We start from the raw sequence: 16,559 nt of genomic DNA, 5'->3' as shown, positions 1-16,559 counted from the left end.
TATTTTACTTCTTAAATGGTATAGACTTCCAGAGTAGGGCCATGACCTATTCTTGTGGTAGCTCGTTATCATTAGTTGTCTCTGATACTGATAGTTTAATTTGTTAACTGAATTGAAATTTGTTGTTGCTGTGTGACTGTAAAAAAGTGTACTTAGAGTTTCTGATAATTTTGTCCTTTGGTATAATGGCAGGGAAGTGCTACAATCAGAATTGATACTTGAATCACAGGAATTCCCCGTGGAAAAGCATTCAGCTCCATTCCTTGATGAAGAAGATGCTGAATCAGAATTGCTACTGCATTTCCTTGTAACCTTGAAAGAGCAAAAGCGCATTCAGTCCTCTAAGCTGGTAGAAGACATTGGATGTTTAGAAGAAGACATTCAGGAAGTTGAAAGAAGACAATCACTTTTGGGAAGTACTGACTGTCTTCGTAAGGCATGCAAGGAGAATACCACTGGAAATGATTTGAAAATTCAAACTGAGAATATCACTGAAAAAATAAGCCCAGCATGTCAAAATAAAGAATATTTGCCAACAACTGCAGGAAGTCCGTCTTGGTCACAAATAGTATGTTCTAATGAAGCCAGGATATTAAAGAATATTAATCAGTTAGAGGATGCATATTTTTCCATGCGTTCAAAACTCACGCTCGCTAAAAATGAGACTGTAACACGTACAGACAGGGACGTGCTGAGGAACCAAGATAGATGGTTACCAATGTCAAGTTATAGTGTTGAGGGCTCCAAGAATTCTGAAAAGGAAGATGCCCGTGGAGCCCTTTTTGATGGTTTTTGCAAGTACTCTCGGTATAGTAAGTTTGAAGTACGTGGTGTTCTTAGAAATGGTGATCTCCTCAATTCTGCAAATGTTATTTGCTCTTTGAGTTTTGACCGGGATGAAGAGTATTTTTCTACTGCTGGTGTGTCCAAGAAGATCAAGATCTTTGAGTACCAATCGTTGTTGAATGACATGGTTGATATTCACTACCCTGTGCTTGAGATGTCAAGCAAATCTAAGCTCAGCTGTGTATGCTGGAACAACTACATTAAAAACTTCTTGGCATCAACTGATTATGATGGTGTAGTTCAGGTTTGTTTTCAATTGTTACTGGGAAAAATGGTGATAAAAAATTCTATGATGCTGATAGCTTTTGTCCATTAAATTCTCTAGGGATCATACATTGTGCCTTATTTAACGTTTTTTTCTTCCAGCAATGCTCTGCAACTTCTGTCTCCTTCCTCCTAACTGCTCTCTTTCATGTGCCTCTAAAACAAACTACACTTTTCAACATGCTCCGGAAAATAAAAATTTGAAATGCTGAGATCAACATAAACAGGGAAATAGGATGCATCATCTATTTTGAGAAATTTAAAGCTGCATGATTCAATTGTAGCTCACATTTTACCCTTGATTGGATGTGTTTCTGTTTATTGTTGATAAATATCAATATAAAAATGTTGATAAATAATGAACCATGTTTGTTTTATTTGTTCTTATAACTTATAAGCATAAATAAATGCACATTGCTATAGGTAAAATTTTGTTTTTTCTTATAATTGAATCAATTTTTGGATGGCGAACTATTTAAATCTGGGATGAAGAAGAAATAGGGATAGGTGGTGGGTGGGAGAGGATAAAAAGGTGGTGGCGGTGGTGGTGGTGGTGATGGAAGTGAAACAGGGATAGTGATGTTAGTGGCAATGGTGGTGAAGAAGAGGTGATGTTGGTGGTGATTGTGGCGAAGGGATAATGGTGGTGATGGAGGTGAAAAAGGGATAGTGATCTTGGTGTGATGTCAGTGAAGAAGGGGTGGTGTTGATGGTGAAGAAGGGATAGTGGTGGTGATGGAAGTGAAAAAGGGATAGTGATCTTGGTGGTGGTGGTGTAGGGAAGAGATGCAGTTGTAGTGGTGGTCGTATGGAAATACAAAAGGGGTGATGGTGGTGAGGAAGGGATGGTAATGATAATGATGATGGTGAATTGGTATGGGTGGTGGCAATTGTGGTAAAATAGGAGAACTAAAAAAGCGATTGTGGTAAAATAGGAGAAATAGAAAAAGGAAAAATGGTCCTTTTTTTAAAATGGGCCATTTCTATTTCCATTTATGAAAATTTGTTAAAAAAATAAAAATAATAAAAAAGTAAAAAAATATTTAAAACAAATATAAATAGGAAGGAGCGATTTATATACACATCCAAATGGTGGATATGATGTTAAAGAAAATAAACATGATCAAATTAATGTTATATCCATGACAAAAAATTTGTATTTATATGTATAGACAATAAAGGCAAATGGGGCCGTTGGATGGAGGTTTCAAGTTCAACTTGGAGCTGGGATTGGGAAGTGGAGGCCTGCCTTGTGGAAATCTGTGGGTTTCCATTGGACGCAGATCAAGGTTGTTATTAGTCTCTACCTCAATGATTTGGCGATAGTTTTGATTGTCTATGCCGAATGGTGGTCATCCGCAGAAGGGGTGTTACTCAACTCGAAAATGATTTCTTCATAGAACTGGACGGTATGTTGTTGACTTGTCTTCGAATGGGTTCTCTATATTTGGACGAGATCAGGAACAAAGAGAGGTTTTTTAAGCACAGAAGATTTGTGTTTCATGTAGCCTATCATTCTCACTCGATCAGGTGGGCTCTCTATGTATAATGGGTTCTCTCTGGCTGAACTCAAGCAATCCAAGAGAATTAAGATGATTGTGCGAAAGTAAGGGATTGGCTTGCAAGAACAGGCGATTGGTGGTGTGGTGGGATGTTATGTTGAATTTTAAGGCTAGAGTTTTGTCTTCACTATGTCTAGGAGAGGCGGAAAAACAATCCCAATCTTACTACTCGCCATTTTAAATCCAAGAGGCACATGGTCAGAGATGCTCATGTAATATCATACACCCCATGCTGGAGTTCATTCGGTTGGGGATGGTCGGGATATGCTTGTGAACAGGGAAATCATATAATTTGGTTTATTTCCTATTCACTTGGGGGGATGCAGAAAAGTAGGTGCTTAGGGGCAGAAAAAAATATATTTTGTAGGGCTCGGTTTTTGTGAAATCACCAAAATTTGGGTGATTTGATCTAACAATTTGAGAGGATGTGAAAATTGAGTTGAGGAGTGAAAATATAGTCAAAATATCCCTTTCTTGCTTTAAAACGGTTCCTAGAACTGACCAGTCACCACTTTTCTGCCCATTGAAAAGTATAAAAAAAAAAGTCTACTTGTATCATGCAACCTGATAATTGTAATCTAACAATGTCATGTTGCATATAATAGCGGCCTAAGGGCCAATAATGGGATTTAACATATTGTATGGTACAATATGATATGATACTAATAACACTGACATGGATATCAAAACTAACCAAAAAGAGAAGAGATTGGTTTGAGAGTTGAAAGTCCTTGACATCTTGTGACTTAACTTATTGGATCTTTAATGCTCACTCAATGATCTAGGTTATTCTTGGCCACGAGGCAATTCTTCGATTGGGAAATGAAAGCTTGATATTGTTGGCATTGTGGAGACCGAGCTGGAGGAGATTGAGAGGGCCTTGATCAATCGGATATGGCAGAATTGCAGTTTCTCATTTAAACCTGCTAATGGTAGGAGTAGAGCCTTGGTTTTCAGGTTGCTAGCAATCCATTTATTTTCACTTGTTTCTGTGAGACTGTCACGAGCAAGAAGGTATCTTGGAATGAGTTAAAGGATATCAACAATCATGCTTAGCATTATTGTGGGTTTTGGGTGGGGATTTCAAATCAATTTTTTGCAAGACAATTGTAACATCCCACTGAAGGGAGCTTCACCTTCCAAGCTTTTTAGATTTTTCTTGGTCATGTGTTTGCTGTGCGACATCCATATTTGTTTTTTTTCTAGGGGGGGCCTAAGTGTTTCTTGGTCTAATAATTGATCTAGTCCTTTCTTTAGTAGGCTTGACTGATTTCTAGTCTCTCAAGACTTTTGGAAGAGATTTTCAGAAAATTTTGAGTTTTATCAATTTGTGATCCATATTTGATCTTGGGGCTTTGGTTATGCAATGGGGTGATGGCATCAAAGTATCCAAATCCTTTAGGTATGTGTCTTTGCGGATACTCTCACCCATAGTTACGGGAAGTGCCTCTATAGGGGGGAAGCACACTTTCGGGTTCTGAAGCGGGAAGTGCCATGCTTCCCCCAAAAGGGGGAAGCATAGGGTAAACTCACTTCCCATTTGTGGGAAACATGCCTTCCACTCACTTCTCAAATCTCTTCGTTCTTGCTTCCCTTTCGTTTCCCACTCGATTTCCCCTTGTTTTTTGTTTTTGTGTTTTTCATGTTATTTTTTTTTGGCTTCCCACTCCTTTCTCCCTCATTTCCTTTGTGTTTTCTTTTTCGCTTCTTACATGCTTCCACAATCGCTTCTAAAATGAATCCCACTTCCCGCTTCACACTACTTTTTAACACTTGCATCACTTTCTGTATCTATTTCGCATCCTGGTAATTATGCTGATCAAATTTTGTTTGGTGGGAACAACCTGTGACAGGTAAATGGGTTAGGTTTTGGCTGGCTACTAAATTCAAGACCATTAGAGCCAAAATCAGTTTTTGTCTTTACTATGAAATTTTAGTTTTTTGAAAGTTATGAAGCTGTCTTTTAAAAAATGATGAAAAGGTTTCAATATGGGCACATAACTGGAAACTAGATTAAATTGTTAAACTCATAATTTATGCCCAACTAAGTTGTTGAATAATCTAAATAGCACTTTCTGCTTAAGCCAAAAAAAATGGGAATGTGAGTGAATGTCTTGTTCTTTGTATTGTTTAGCCTGTGATCTTTTGTTTATTGTAAGCACTTATCATTTACTATGTTTCCTTCTTGATGGATGAACTGGCTCGTTTCACTTTTATGTTTGCTTTGGTCTTTTTCAGTTATGGGATGCAAGCACTGGGCAGGGATTTATGCAATATGGAGAGCACCAAAAGCGAGCTTGGTCTGTTGATTTTTCACTGGCTGATCCAATGAAATTGGCCAGTGGAAGTGACGATTGTTCTGTGAAACTTTGGAGCATTAATGAGGCAGGTGCTTTCGAACCATTCTACTCTGCTTTTGTTATGGTTCATAGGAAATTAAAAGAATTCAGGAAATCAAATGAAAATAAATTAGTTTTTTCCTAGCATGCCAAAAGCAGGTTTGGAGCTTCTTGGGTGATTATATGTTTTTGTTGTATGATGTGTTCTTTCTTAATTACCCCAGGAAATTAAATGAAAATAAATTAGTTTTTTCCTAGCATGCCAAAAGCAGGTTTGGAGCTTCTTGGGTGATTATATGTTTTTTGTTGTATGATGTGTTCTTTCTTAATTACCCAATCCTGTCAAGTTTTGTCGTGAGGTCCATCCTTAGAGAAGCATCAATCATATCACCCTAGGAAGAGTGGTATCTGAACTGTAGTGTTGGCAATTAGAATTCTGTTGAAAAGGTTTATTTCTTGAAACTTTCATGCTGAAAGGATATACAAGCCACAGATTATCTTGAAAATAACTAGCTTTGGTTAACAAAGATATTGGGTCACACATTCATCATTTCTCCTGTTCAGGAAACTAATAATTTATATGACTTTTAATTATTTTGATTTTTCATAAATTTGAGAATTTCATGTCTCAGTTAGCAAATTCTTTTTTCGAAATTTGCGTCTTACATAATTTTTTTTCTTGACAGAAACATTGTGTTAGTACAATAAGAAATCTAGCCAATGTCTGTTGTGTGCAATTCTCCCCACTTTCTACGCATTTATTGGCCTTTGGATCTGCTGATTACAAGGTCTTCTGTTATGATCTTCGGAACGTAAGGGTGCCATGGTGTACATTGACTGGGCATGGTAAGGCTGTTAGTTATGTGAAATTCTTGGATGCAAGCACAGTTATTTCAGCATCCACTGATAATACACTGAAGCTCTGGGATCTCAACAAATCCAACTATTGTGGTCCGTCTACCAGTGCTTGCAGCTTGACCTTGAGTGGCCACACCAATGAAAAGGTTTGTTTCCGGTTTGCTAGAATAAACTCTTGAAGTTAAAGCGATTATATTGTTATGCTGATGTAGACATCAATTATTTATTTTCCAGAACTTTGTGGGCCTCTCTGTTTCTGATGGATATATTGCTTGTGGCTCTGAAACTAATGAGGTATTTCGATAACTTGGTTTCATTCTGTGCTAGTTGATTCTTAATACATGCTTGCCACATAGTTGCTCTGATCCTTACACAATTATAGCCATCTACAAAGACTTAGATTTCAATTGGATCCCTAAACGAACTAAAGATTTTGTCTTGATAGTTCATCAATCAGGCATTTTGTCCGTAATAAATCCATTCAATCTTGAAAAGTTGGGGCTTGCTGCTTACTCACACTATTTGTTTGTTAGGTTTATGCTTACCATAGGTCCCTTCCTATGCCAATAACTTCTCACAAGTTCGGATCCGTGGATCCTGTGTCTGGGCAAGAGACGGGTGATGATAGTGGGCTGTTTGTTTCTAGTGTGTGTTGGAGGGGGAAGTCAAATATGGTTGTTGCTGCAAACTCCAACGGAAATATTAAGCTGTTGCACTTGGTGTAACATCGACAGAGTTGTGCTCAGTAAGTTTCATGTGTTGAAAGCTATTGACTTGAAATAAGTTTGAAGTGCAGAAATTACTAAAAAGATCCAGTTTCAGCCTTTGGATGTCTCAGACCTGTCACATGAAAACAGCAATAAGATTCAGGGCCTGTCTGCTTCCAAATCACTATGGGATGTGTGACATAGACTTGAGGTAACTTAGAGTTCGGAGCCTCCAGCTTGCAAGTAATCAACTAATTGACAGCACCTGAAGCATGGAAAGCTTAGGGAATTAAGAAATCAGGATGCAACGATTGCCAACTTCACCATATAAGTTTTCATTTCTTTTTGTAAGGCCAACTCTTTTGGCACATTGCAGTTATGAGTCTGATTTCCCAACAAGACAACCAGGCGATCTTCTATAATGCACCATCATTGGATGGTTGTTGTGTGCTCTGATGTGATGATGCACATCTGAGAAATGGCTGTTACATATCAAATTCTGTACATATTTAATTGATGGATTTTTTTGTGGAGCATATGCTGGGGGGGGCTCAGAAGGCATGATACACAGAAAGCCTATGCAACGAAATATGTGAGGACGGAATTCACTGAGATGAGCTGGACGTTGAGCAACATTGGCCAGTTTGATGTTTGGGCACTGAGCTAAGCTCAGTGTTTGCTTATTGTATAGCTTGGTGTATGTGCTTCGAGTATATTGGATTGCCATCTGTGATAGTTGTATCAACTGATGGGCATTTTTGCACGCTGAAATATAGAGGCCTTACAAGATGTATAGTGTTTTGAAGCAGCAGCATTTTGAGTTACCATCTGCTGAATCTCACCGTTACGTGACTGAACCAAGATTAGAACAAACTGTGCATGAATTTATAGCACAAGGCATTGCCAGATTCATAATGTTTACTGCTTCAATCAGTATCAAGTGAGAGATACATCACTGGATCTTCTGACTTTGGCTTTGAATCAATCTCAGCTGACCATACAAGTTAGATTGTAATTGGCAGATTTCGTAATGTATTTGTTGCACGTTGCAAAATTTTGTACCTACCACAGAATATTTAACGTCAAGAAATTATTGTTTTTCAGGTTGTCAATTTGTGCTGCTAGTGTCTGAATGGAGCCTTACAAATCTCAAACGATAATAAAAACTGGCCATTTCTTTTTGCCGTCATTACTCGTCTGGTGTGTGTGTGTGTGTGTGAGAGAGAGAGAGAGAGAGAGGTTGGTTTGGGTTGGGGGGGGGGATGCCATCCCCACTAGATATATGATCTCCAAAACTGAAATTTGTTTGATTGGCAGAAAACAATCTCCACATAATAGAAGTTTAGCATCTCCCCACTTAACAGATTCAAGGGGCCTTACAAACTTGATTGAAAACTTGTGTATATGACTTGCTTAAATAAGCAAGACGTGGATAATCTGAAGCTTGTTTTGTATTAGCAAGCACAAACTTAATGTTAATTACTAAGCAATCTCAGAATCAGAGTGTCCAGATCTTTTCCGCCTATCTGGGCTCATGACCATGGGTTGCAACTGGCTTTCTGAGTTCATCCTCAAGGTTGTTCGGCCGCATGCCATTTGAGGGGGTCTTAGTATTCTCCCTTTGTTTTGTTGTCCTATGATAGCAAAGTGTAACAGAAATAAAACAAGTTAGGAGCTGAACGGGAGCTTATATTATCATAATCTATTAACTTCACATTCAATAAATTTCCTCTAAATACTAGCAAATGAACAATTCCTTTTGAATCTAAAAGCAACCATGGTGAAAATCAGCTCAGCTTAAATTGTTATCCAGTATATATATATATATATATATATATATATATATATATATATATATATATATATATATATATATATATATATATATATATATATATATATATATATATATATATATATATATATATACACACTCCCCAATGGAAACCCTCCCAAACCTCCCCAATGAAATTTTTTTGGTGTTTCTTTTTCAAAATTTTGACCCTACAGATGTGTTCAGCATGATTGATTTACTAAAAATCAACACTTGATCATGAATTTTGGATAGAAAAATGGTATTTGGAGCCTTGAAAATTTATGAAACTTATAAAAACTTATCCATGCATCGGAATCAAATGCTCCAAGAACTGATTCTTATAAAAACAATCATATAGATCACATCTATAGGGTCGGAATTTAAAAAAAAATTACCAAAAATCCAATAAAACGTCAATTGGGAAGGCTTGGGAGGGTTTTCCATTGGGGAGGTTTATATATATATATATATATATATATATATATATATATATATATATATATATATATATATATATATATATATATATATATATATATATTCATTCTCCATGGTTGCCATGGGTTTGGTCACAGCTACTCATAGATAAAAGACATGGAGCAATGATTCATGCTAATATAGTTGAGGACAACCTCAGTTTCCAGTGCTACGAAAATAAATGGAACATCCTTGGCTATGCAATAAAAAAGCAACCAATACAGATTTACTATTGTGAAAAAATGCGGACGGATGGTAAGAGTCGAAGGGGTACCTGAGCATTTGTATGCTTTTGCATCTCCTGATTTCTTTGTAGAGTGCTTCTTGGTGTTGTCTGAATTGGAACACGAATTAGACGAAGTGACATGCATAGAAAAAGGATCCTCTGCTCCAGCAGGGTTCTCATCTCCGCAGATCGATGTCTCCTCACTTCCTGACTCTGAATTTTTGTCTTTCAAGTTTACAGTTATCCTTTCTTTCTCTGCAGCTCTGTAAGCAAACATCTGGAAGGGTACATCTGATACTGGTGTGGTCTCTGAACTTGCCCAACCAACAATATTTTTTGAAAGGACTGGTTCAAGATCAGAGTAGTCTGGTGCAATTGGTTCAGGTTGACTATGATCAGGATTCAATACAAGGAAACGCATGATGAAGCGTAGGGTTCTGCAGATGGATGAGAAACTCGGACGCTGGCTGGGATCGGCTTGCCAACATTTCTTAGTTAAACTTGTCAGGTACTTGGGTGTCGGAAATGGAAACAGGGGCCTTTCTCCAGCTCTTATGTTCCTAATCATTTTGTCTCCTTGAAGATGCCCTTCTTCAAAGGGGACTTTACCAGTTAATAACTCAAAACAGATCATGGCAAAGCTATAAACATCTGCCTTCTCTGTATACTTTGTGCTCGTGTTCCCCTGTTCTTGTTCTGCAAGAACCTCAGGTGCAATCCAGATAAATGAATCGGAGCATGCTTGAGCAGTTGGACTTCGCGAGGCAAATTTCTTGACGGTTTGAAGGCTGAAACCAGACACTTTTACATGTAGATACCCATCTGGGGAGGAACTTCTCATCTTCACAAGTATGTTAGATGGGTTTAGATCACCATGATATATCTTCTGAGAATGGAGATACTCCATTCCCCTTGCTATCTGAAGCATAATGTCAACAGCAACCGGGAGAGTAAAGGGTACACGTTTTCTGGGGGTACAAACGTCTTTGATATGGCTGCCAAGGTCCTTATTCATGAGTTCCATGACCAGAAGGCATTCCTTCTTCTCTTCATCAGTAAATGCACATAGAGAATTCATAATGTTTGGATGCACGAGTGCAGACGACTGGGTGATCTCTGGAATTAATGGCTCAATCTCTGCGAAGAAATGCCTGACCACAAGGCTCTCTCCCATCCATTGAACTTCCTTATACTGACTGCCATTTCCCAATCTTCTTCTCACCTGATAATCCTTGGAACCAACCAATATCGACGAAGGGAATATCTTTCCCTTGGACGGTTCTAATCCTTCATAGTTCTTCAATAAAATCTCCAGGACTCTGTTTTCTTTTTTTGTTCCAAAACCGGCCAAGTTTCTCTTCTCATTGACAGTATCCAACAACATTCTTCTATCTGAATTCCATGCTGTTTCTATTTTCCTGAGCGTATCATTGGACACCAAGTACTGCTTGCCAAATTTCCACTGGAAAAGCTTCCTGTCCAACCATTCCCTCTCATATTTCTTAGAGATCAGAATCCTCCTCTTTTGAATCTCATACTGATCACACCCCGCGACCTCACCCGCGACTTCGATCGCTTCCATCACAACTGAGAAACACAAGAAGAAATTATGGATGTGGAATTCGACACAATCGTTGTTCTGTGCAAGACAAATTGCCTTGATCAACCATTCTTTTGGCTCCAAGCACTGTCTTATATATCCCTCCCCTTCTTTCATAGTTCTATAAAGTTCCCTCAGCGGCTGATCCAAAACCTTCCATTTCGTTGACCATTCTTCGAATCTCAGATTCTGCGCCATCTCATCGGCGATCACGTCGAACCCGAGATTGTAAATGCTGATTAGCAGTGAGCACTGATGCCGATTGATCCTAATTTCTTCTTTAAAAACCATCAGAGCCTTCAAGCTCCCAAGAACTTCTCCAACGTGCCGAAGTTGCTCCATAGCACTAATCTCCTCTCCCACCTTCGTAAAAAAAAAACTTTGATCGGATTAAAAATCACCAAATCTCACAAGTAAACTTATGTTGCACCAACAAATAGATCAAACAAAAAAAAATTAACAAAAACATCCAAGAAAAAAAAAGAGAAACTATATGGGGTGGAGGAAAACAGGAATGTCTCTTACCAGAATCCTTCAGAAACTTCAGGTTTCAAATGGGTGGTCCTTTTTTTATCTTGAAGGAAAAAAATGGTGGTTCTAGAACCGGCAACAAGCTCTTCTCACCCAGCAAAATTCAACAAATAAACCCAAACTCTTTCATAGACTTTTGGATAAAATGAAATGAATCCTATAAGATTTGACCCGGAGAGAGGAGAGAGAGAGAGAGATTTCACAAACTGCAAACTGACTTCCAATCTTGGGGAGTGGGGTTTGGGGTCATCAGTGGGGAAATATAGGTAAGGTGGTGGCCCAATAATTGTCGTGTACAGATGGGAGAAATGGTGGCGGTTGAAGAGATTCTGGTTGTTCCATTTGGGTGTGTGTGTGTCCCTGTGCATGCGTGCGCGTGAGGTGGGGGTGGTGCCCCAGAAAAGCACTCGTACTTTTCCAGGTTGCCGTGTCGATGTAACGGTCAGCTAACCGCCCTCCAACAGATGAAAGCCTTCGTGCGTGCACGGAAGGAGAAAACCTATCGTTGGTTGTTGTTTTTTTTGGCTTCTACGAGTGCTTTCTGAATGGGCCACTAATATGGGGTCCTGTGCTCTTGTTTGAGTCGACCTTTTGCCATCCCCACTCATAAAATTTCGAAAATGCCTCTCTCTCTCTCTCTCTCTCTGGGATCTCAGACTTCGGAAATGGATCCGGATCCGAAGGATGCGAACTCAGATTGGATGTAGCCCCTAGGGGAAAACCAGAGCTAGTTTAGGAAAGAATGTACCGCCAAGGTCTCGACCAGGATCCTCACCCTCGGAAGCAGAGAGAATGGGGAGACATGATCGATATTTCGAGGTCTTACACGTCGAAGTATGGAACTTGCAAGTAGGTATGGATTGGATCTTACATGGTAAGAGCTAATACCAGCACCCTAATAGTATCAGGGCCTGGAGTTTACTAATGTAGGTCTTACATAGCTACTTGTGTCAGACACACACGTACGATCCAACTCGCAGATGGGCTTGAAGCCTGCATGAATAGTTTATAAACCAGACCCATGTTCGAGATTAGAGCTCAGTGTGATGAATATTGCTGATAGTTTGAAAATATCACGAAAATACATGATACTTTCATTGCCGTTTTTAAACGGCAAAAATTATCATGATTGTCATTTAGAGAAAAATATGATTACCTTACAGAGGTATTTATGTCTATATTTGCTATATCATAGAAAAATATGGTCTTTTAAGTATATTTTTCATTTTTGTCATTTTTACATAAATTTTTAATTGTTAATTTATTTACGTCCATATTTTTTTTCAATCAAAATGTAAGGAAAATAAAAGAACTCAATCTCTCACAATAATTTGCCCACCATTATCTTACCATTTAAAATTTTTGTCACTGTGCTCGATCGAGATCCAAAAATTTACATGCAAAATACCACAAAATAGAGGTTTTACATGGTTTGGTGCTGATCATTTGCATCTGGCTCTAAGTCTGATAATGTTAAATCCAGGTCTGATCAGATAGAAATAAGGACCCGGTACCAGTTCCACAAAGTTGGATATGAGTCTCAATCAGGCTCTCCAGCCCAAATCCACTTTTGGCATCCCTCTTTGCAGCTATATCCTTCAAGTTCATCTTTTCCCACTGGGGAAAAAAGGCATGCTGGATTTACAAGCAACAGTAATTCATGTTGGGGGTCAAATGAGACAGTTGGATGGTTAGATCAGCACTATCATAATCAACGGGTCTCAGGTTCAAATCCATGGGGGACGTTGTCTCCTAGCTTGCCTATCAAAAAAGAAAGAAAATCAAGTTGGTTTACGTGGGTTGGATGGATGGCCTTGACCAAAGGACATCACTCAAAACATCTTATTCCAGTTAGGTAGAAATAATTTTTCTCTTGTGGGAAATTGAAGTTAATTAATCAAGGGGATATATGATTTGCATTGTACGTAGTATTACTTGTGCTTTTCGTAAAAGAGGCACCCTACGGTCTATAGTGCTGTGATTATGCTTTTTAACCTGTACGGTTTAAATAATGAGCGTTGATAGCCCCATAAAACAGATTTTGTAGATCTTTCACTTCGTATGCAAGACTTGGTTAAATTAATAGATCATTGAAAGGATGGGACACCTTATAATTTTATGCAAGGCCTGGATAAAATAGATTATTGAAAGATAAACGACACCTGAATATCTATCTAATGTACTTAAACATGCAATACAGCTCCAACGTAGATCTACTGATGGGGGATGCTGTGTAACTCAGGGGTCATGGGTTCAAATCCCATTAGGGCTCTCCCCCAACTTGACTGAAAAATAGAAGTAGATAGGTTTCTTTGGCAACTAATGCCATAATGAATTAATTTTCAATTTCATTTTTTATTTTTAAAAATGTTTAATAACAGTAGAGCATTTGAGAAATAGAACAAGATGGTTTTGCACAATGATTATTGAAAAGAAAAATGACAGGGTAAACCAATGGGGCTCCTCTTGTCTGCCTGCAGAAGCAATTGGTGCACGTCACCTTGTGTTGGTACGTTGCAAGTTCGAATCCCAATGGTATGGTTGTATAACTGGTAGGAGTCTGCCTAACCCCAGCTTTTTCTGTCTAAAAAGAAAAAGAAAAATGACAGTGTTTTGCACAGCCCCTAACGAAAGTGTGAAGAGGTGAATACGCGATTTTGCACAATCACCATGTCAAAGAAAAATGATATCACTGGTTGGTAAATCCGCAGGAGGCATCCCTTGTCGCAAGGTCGAAGCTGGGTGTACTCTTTGGTGGACAGGAAAAACTGCGGTGGGTGATAGAAGTTTTTTTTTTCCTTGAACTGTCAAAAAAAATTATAAAAAAGGAAAATGATATTATTTGCACAACAGCAGTGTAAGTGTGAAGGGGTAAGCAGGTGTTTCATCTTGACAGTTTGTTGGTCCACTAGTAAGAAGGGTACGTTTCACTCACCGATTGCTTCTTTTTCAGCAAAAAGCATAGAATTTACCTTTTAAGCATGTTATTTTCAAAATTTCTTTAGATACGTTTTTGTTATGCTTTCTAAGTAATTTAGTCATTTTCAAATATTAATTATCCTCGAAGTTCACATGATTTTACTATAGTCTCTGTAATGGACAAGATATTAAAAATACAAGTGAAAAAATATAATTTCGTTTAGTTTCTCTGTTCAATAGGTTGTAGAAATGTTTTCTTCACTATCTGAGCTTACTTTAGGCTTTGGGTGACTTGAAACATTTTGATCTTTCATATTTTTCATGGAGAGAGTATCGGGTGCAATGTGATTGCACACTTCTAGTGTGTGTGGGCAGTCAAGATGCTTGGGAGGTACGAAGGGGCAAATGAGAGGTCGGAAAACAGGTCCCCTCAGCTACTAACTGAGGCATTTACATGACCCAGTAATCACATTTACCCCTTTCAATTAACCTTATTTTGCAAAAGAGAGAGAGATGGATGGTATAGATATAAAGAGAGTCAGGATCGAGTGCAATATGATTGCATAAAAATTATGCATTAAGCACTCAATGGCCGTCTATGGGGTCTTGGGCCCCACTTGCACCTGATCTTTTCAAGCATCAGGGCCCTTGAGGGAGGAAGATTTCTATGCAACGGGCCCCCGCCCTGCCTAGGCCCGTTTGGACGAGGGATGGAGGACATGAAATGGGGATGGAGGTTAAATTCAAAACCCGTGCGGAGATGGACTTACGCTTTCCCCTACCCCACCCCGTCCCTGTCCCGATCCCCACCTTGCCCCGCCTCCCTATCCCGATCCACGCCTTGCCTCACCCTGTCCCCAATCCTTCTTTAGGGATGGCAATGGACCAAGTGAAACGGAGCCTCGCCTCGTCCCATTTGGACCGGGGATGGAAGACATGAAACAGGGATGGAGGCGGTGATGAAGGTTAAAATCAAAACCCGTGCGGGGATGAAGGCAGGGATGGAGGATAGGATTTTGAGACAGGGCAGGGGTGGAGACCATGTCCCTGCCCACTGACATCCCTATACTCAAAAGAACAAACTTTGAGCCTGCTATTAACCATTCAACAGGTTGACAATTGGCACCATCAACGACTTTTCATTGCGTGCACAACAACGTGCTTTCATGTAAGCCTCCAGCCATCCATTTTAGCAAGTTAGTCGTAACAAGAGAAGTCATAATATGCCCCAAGAGGTTGGCGTAGTAGGGTGGGGGCATGTATGGGTGTCTCTTCTTTCTGCAAACAGATGCCTAACCTAGGCCGGCAGAGGTCTTAGCTTTGGAGTTTTACACTGCCGGCAGAGAGGGTGTTGTGTCATCCCGACTGAGCGCTGCGTGGCGTTCAATCGGGTGTATGAGACCTTCCTCCGTACATCACCATACACCCAAAGTTAAGTGTACTGCGGGTGTATGGGTCCCGTAAACCCAATTGAGTGTCATGTGCAGTCGGGATCCCAAACATGCACTGTAGCTACAGTGCATGTTGGGGGGGACATATAACCTCCCCGGTTATAAAGCAAGCTGAGTCAGCACAAGCAGGTCTTCGTGTCAGATGCAGTTTTTTCAGGTTATAAATAAAAAAAAGACATTAGTATACATATAATATTGAAGAACATGCTAGTGGCTAGGGGTTCATCTGATGTGAAAGCTTCTTAAATTCTTGGAAGCTTACTTTCTAAAGGAAGAGTATAAAGTATAAAACCACATGCATTGGCACTTTCAAAATGAGAAACTCGTTTAGAATCTCTCGATATGAAAATGACTTATTCGATATTGTAAAATGTCATTTTCATGCCTAAAAAATATACTTTGTTTTCAAAATTTTATATTTTTATTGTGAAATGTACATTTATAATTGAAATTATTAGTAAAATTACTTAAATTTCATTTTAAGTAAAAAAACAAATATCAACTTTTTACAATTATTTTTATACGTTTCTTCTGTTGTTTCTACTCGCTTCCCCTTATATTTTCTCCGGTCATGCTTCATGTATCGTTTCTCATACCTGCTTTTTTCTTCAGTAACTATGGTCATTATTTTCTTTTTGGGATAATCCAATGGAAAAATCATCCCATCACTGACGGCACATTGGCTGGCCACCTGTTGGTAAAAAACCCTTGAGCCCCCCTGCCCACAGGAGAGTACACCAGCTTCGACCTTGTGGCAAGGAATGCTACCCATGGGTTTTGAACTTGTGATGTCCGTCAACTTAGTGACATTAGCAAGTCGCCCCTACCAGTGTCATTTAGAGCTCCAGTACTAAGACTCGTGCCAGTCTAATGCTAAAAAAAACTATAATTGAGCTTCAACAACTAAGTAAAATTTTGGGTCAACCGTTACTTGGTTGTATATATCAACTTGGACTTGACATC

General features: G+C 39.0%; 2 protein-coding genes across 3 annotated transcripts in view; one reads left to right on the top strand and one right to left on the bottom strand.

Moving 5' to 3' along the window:
- The window catches only part of LOC149814538 (protein SUPPRESSOR OF PHYA-105 1-like), a 35,783-nt gene extending 28,095 nt beyond the window's left edge, over positions 1 to 7,688 (top strand). For both annotated transcript variants that reach the window (XM_089988534.1, XM_089988535.1), the window contains exons 4-8: positions 193 to 1,090; positions 4,911 to 5,057; positions 5,698 to 6,015; positions 6,104 to 6,163; positions 6,403 to 7,688. In XM_089988534.1, coding sequence (XP_089844660.1) covers positions 193 to 1,090; positions 4,911 to 5,057; positions 5,698 to 6,015; positions 6,104 to 6,163; positions 6,403 to 6,594 — 1,615 coding nt within the window. In that variant the 3' untranslated portion in view covers positions 6,595 to 7,688. The remainder of the gene's footprint in view (positions 1 to 192; positions 1,091 to 4,910; positions 5,058 to 5,697; positions 6,016 to 6,103; positions 6,164 to 6,402) is intronic.
- A 1,279-nt stretch (positions 7,689 to 8,967) lies between these two features.
- On the bottom strand, positions 8,968 to 11,319 carry LOC149814537 (uncharacterized). Its single transcript, XM_089990379.1, has 3 exons — positions 11,221 to 11,319; positions 9,144 to 11,058; positions 8,968 to 9,065 (listed from the first exon to the last, which is right to left on the bottom strand). Exons 2-3 carry the CDS (start codon positions 11,035 to 11,037, stop codon positions 8,968 to 8,970), a joined length of 1,992 nt encoding a protein of 663 aa, XP_089846505.1. The 5' UTR covers positions 11,038 to 11,058; positions 11,221 to 11,319.
- Between the last annotated feature and the right edge of the window lie 5,240 nt (positions 11,320 to 16,559).

Source organism: Nuphar pumila, chromosome 15, assembly GCF_984573655.1.
Source record: "Nuphar pumila chromosome 15, dmNupPumi1.hap1.1, whole genome shotgun sequence".
Classification (NCBI taxonomy): Eukaryota; Viridiplantae; Streptophyta; class Magnoliopsida; order Nymphaeales; family Nymphaeaceae; genus Nuphar; species Nuphar pumila.
Note: the sequence above shows the minus strand (reverse complement) of the source record. Positions and strands in the feature narration are given on the sequence as shown.

What these genes read in the sequence shown, in the direction of transcription:
- LOC149814537 (XM_089990379.1), bottom strand. Translation starts at nt 11,037, where the DNA reads ATGGAGCAACTTCGGCACGTTGGAGAAGTTCTTGGGAGCTTGAAGGCT. An exon ending in AAAAGCATACAAATGCTCAG is followed by an intron (nt 9,066 to 9,143) that starts GTACCCCTTCGA and finishes TTTATTGCATAG; the next exon opens with CCAAGGATGTTCCATTTATT.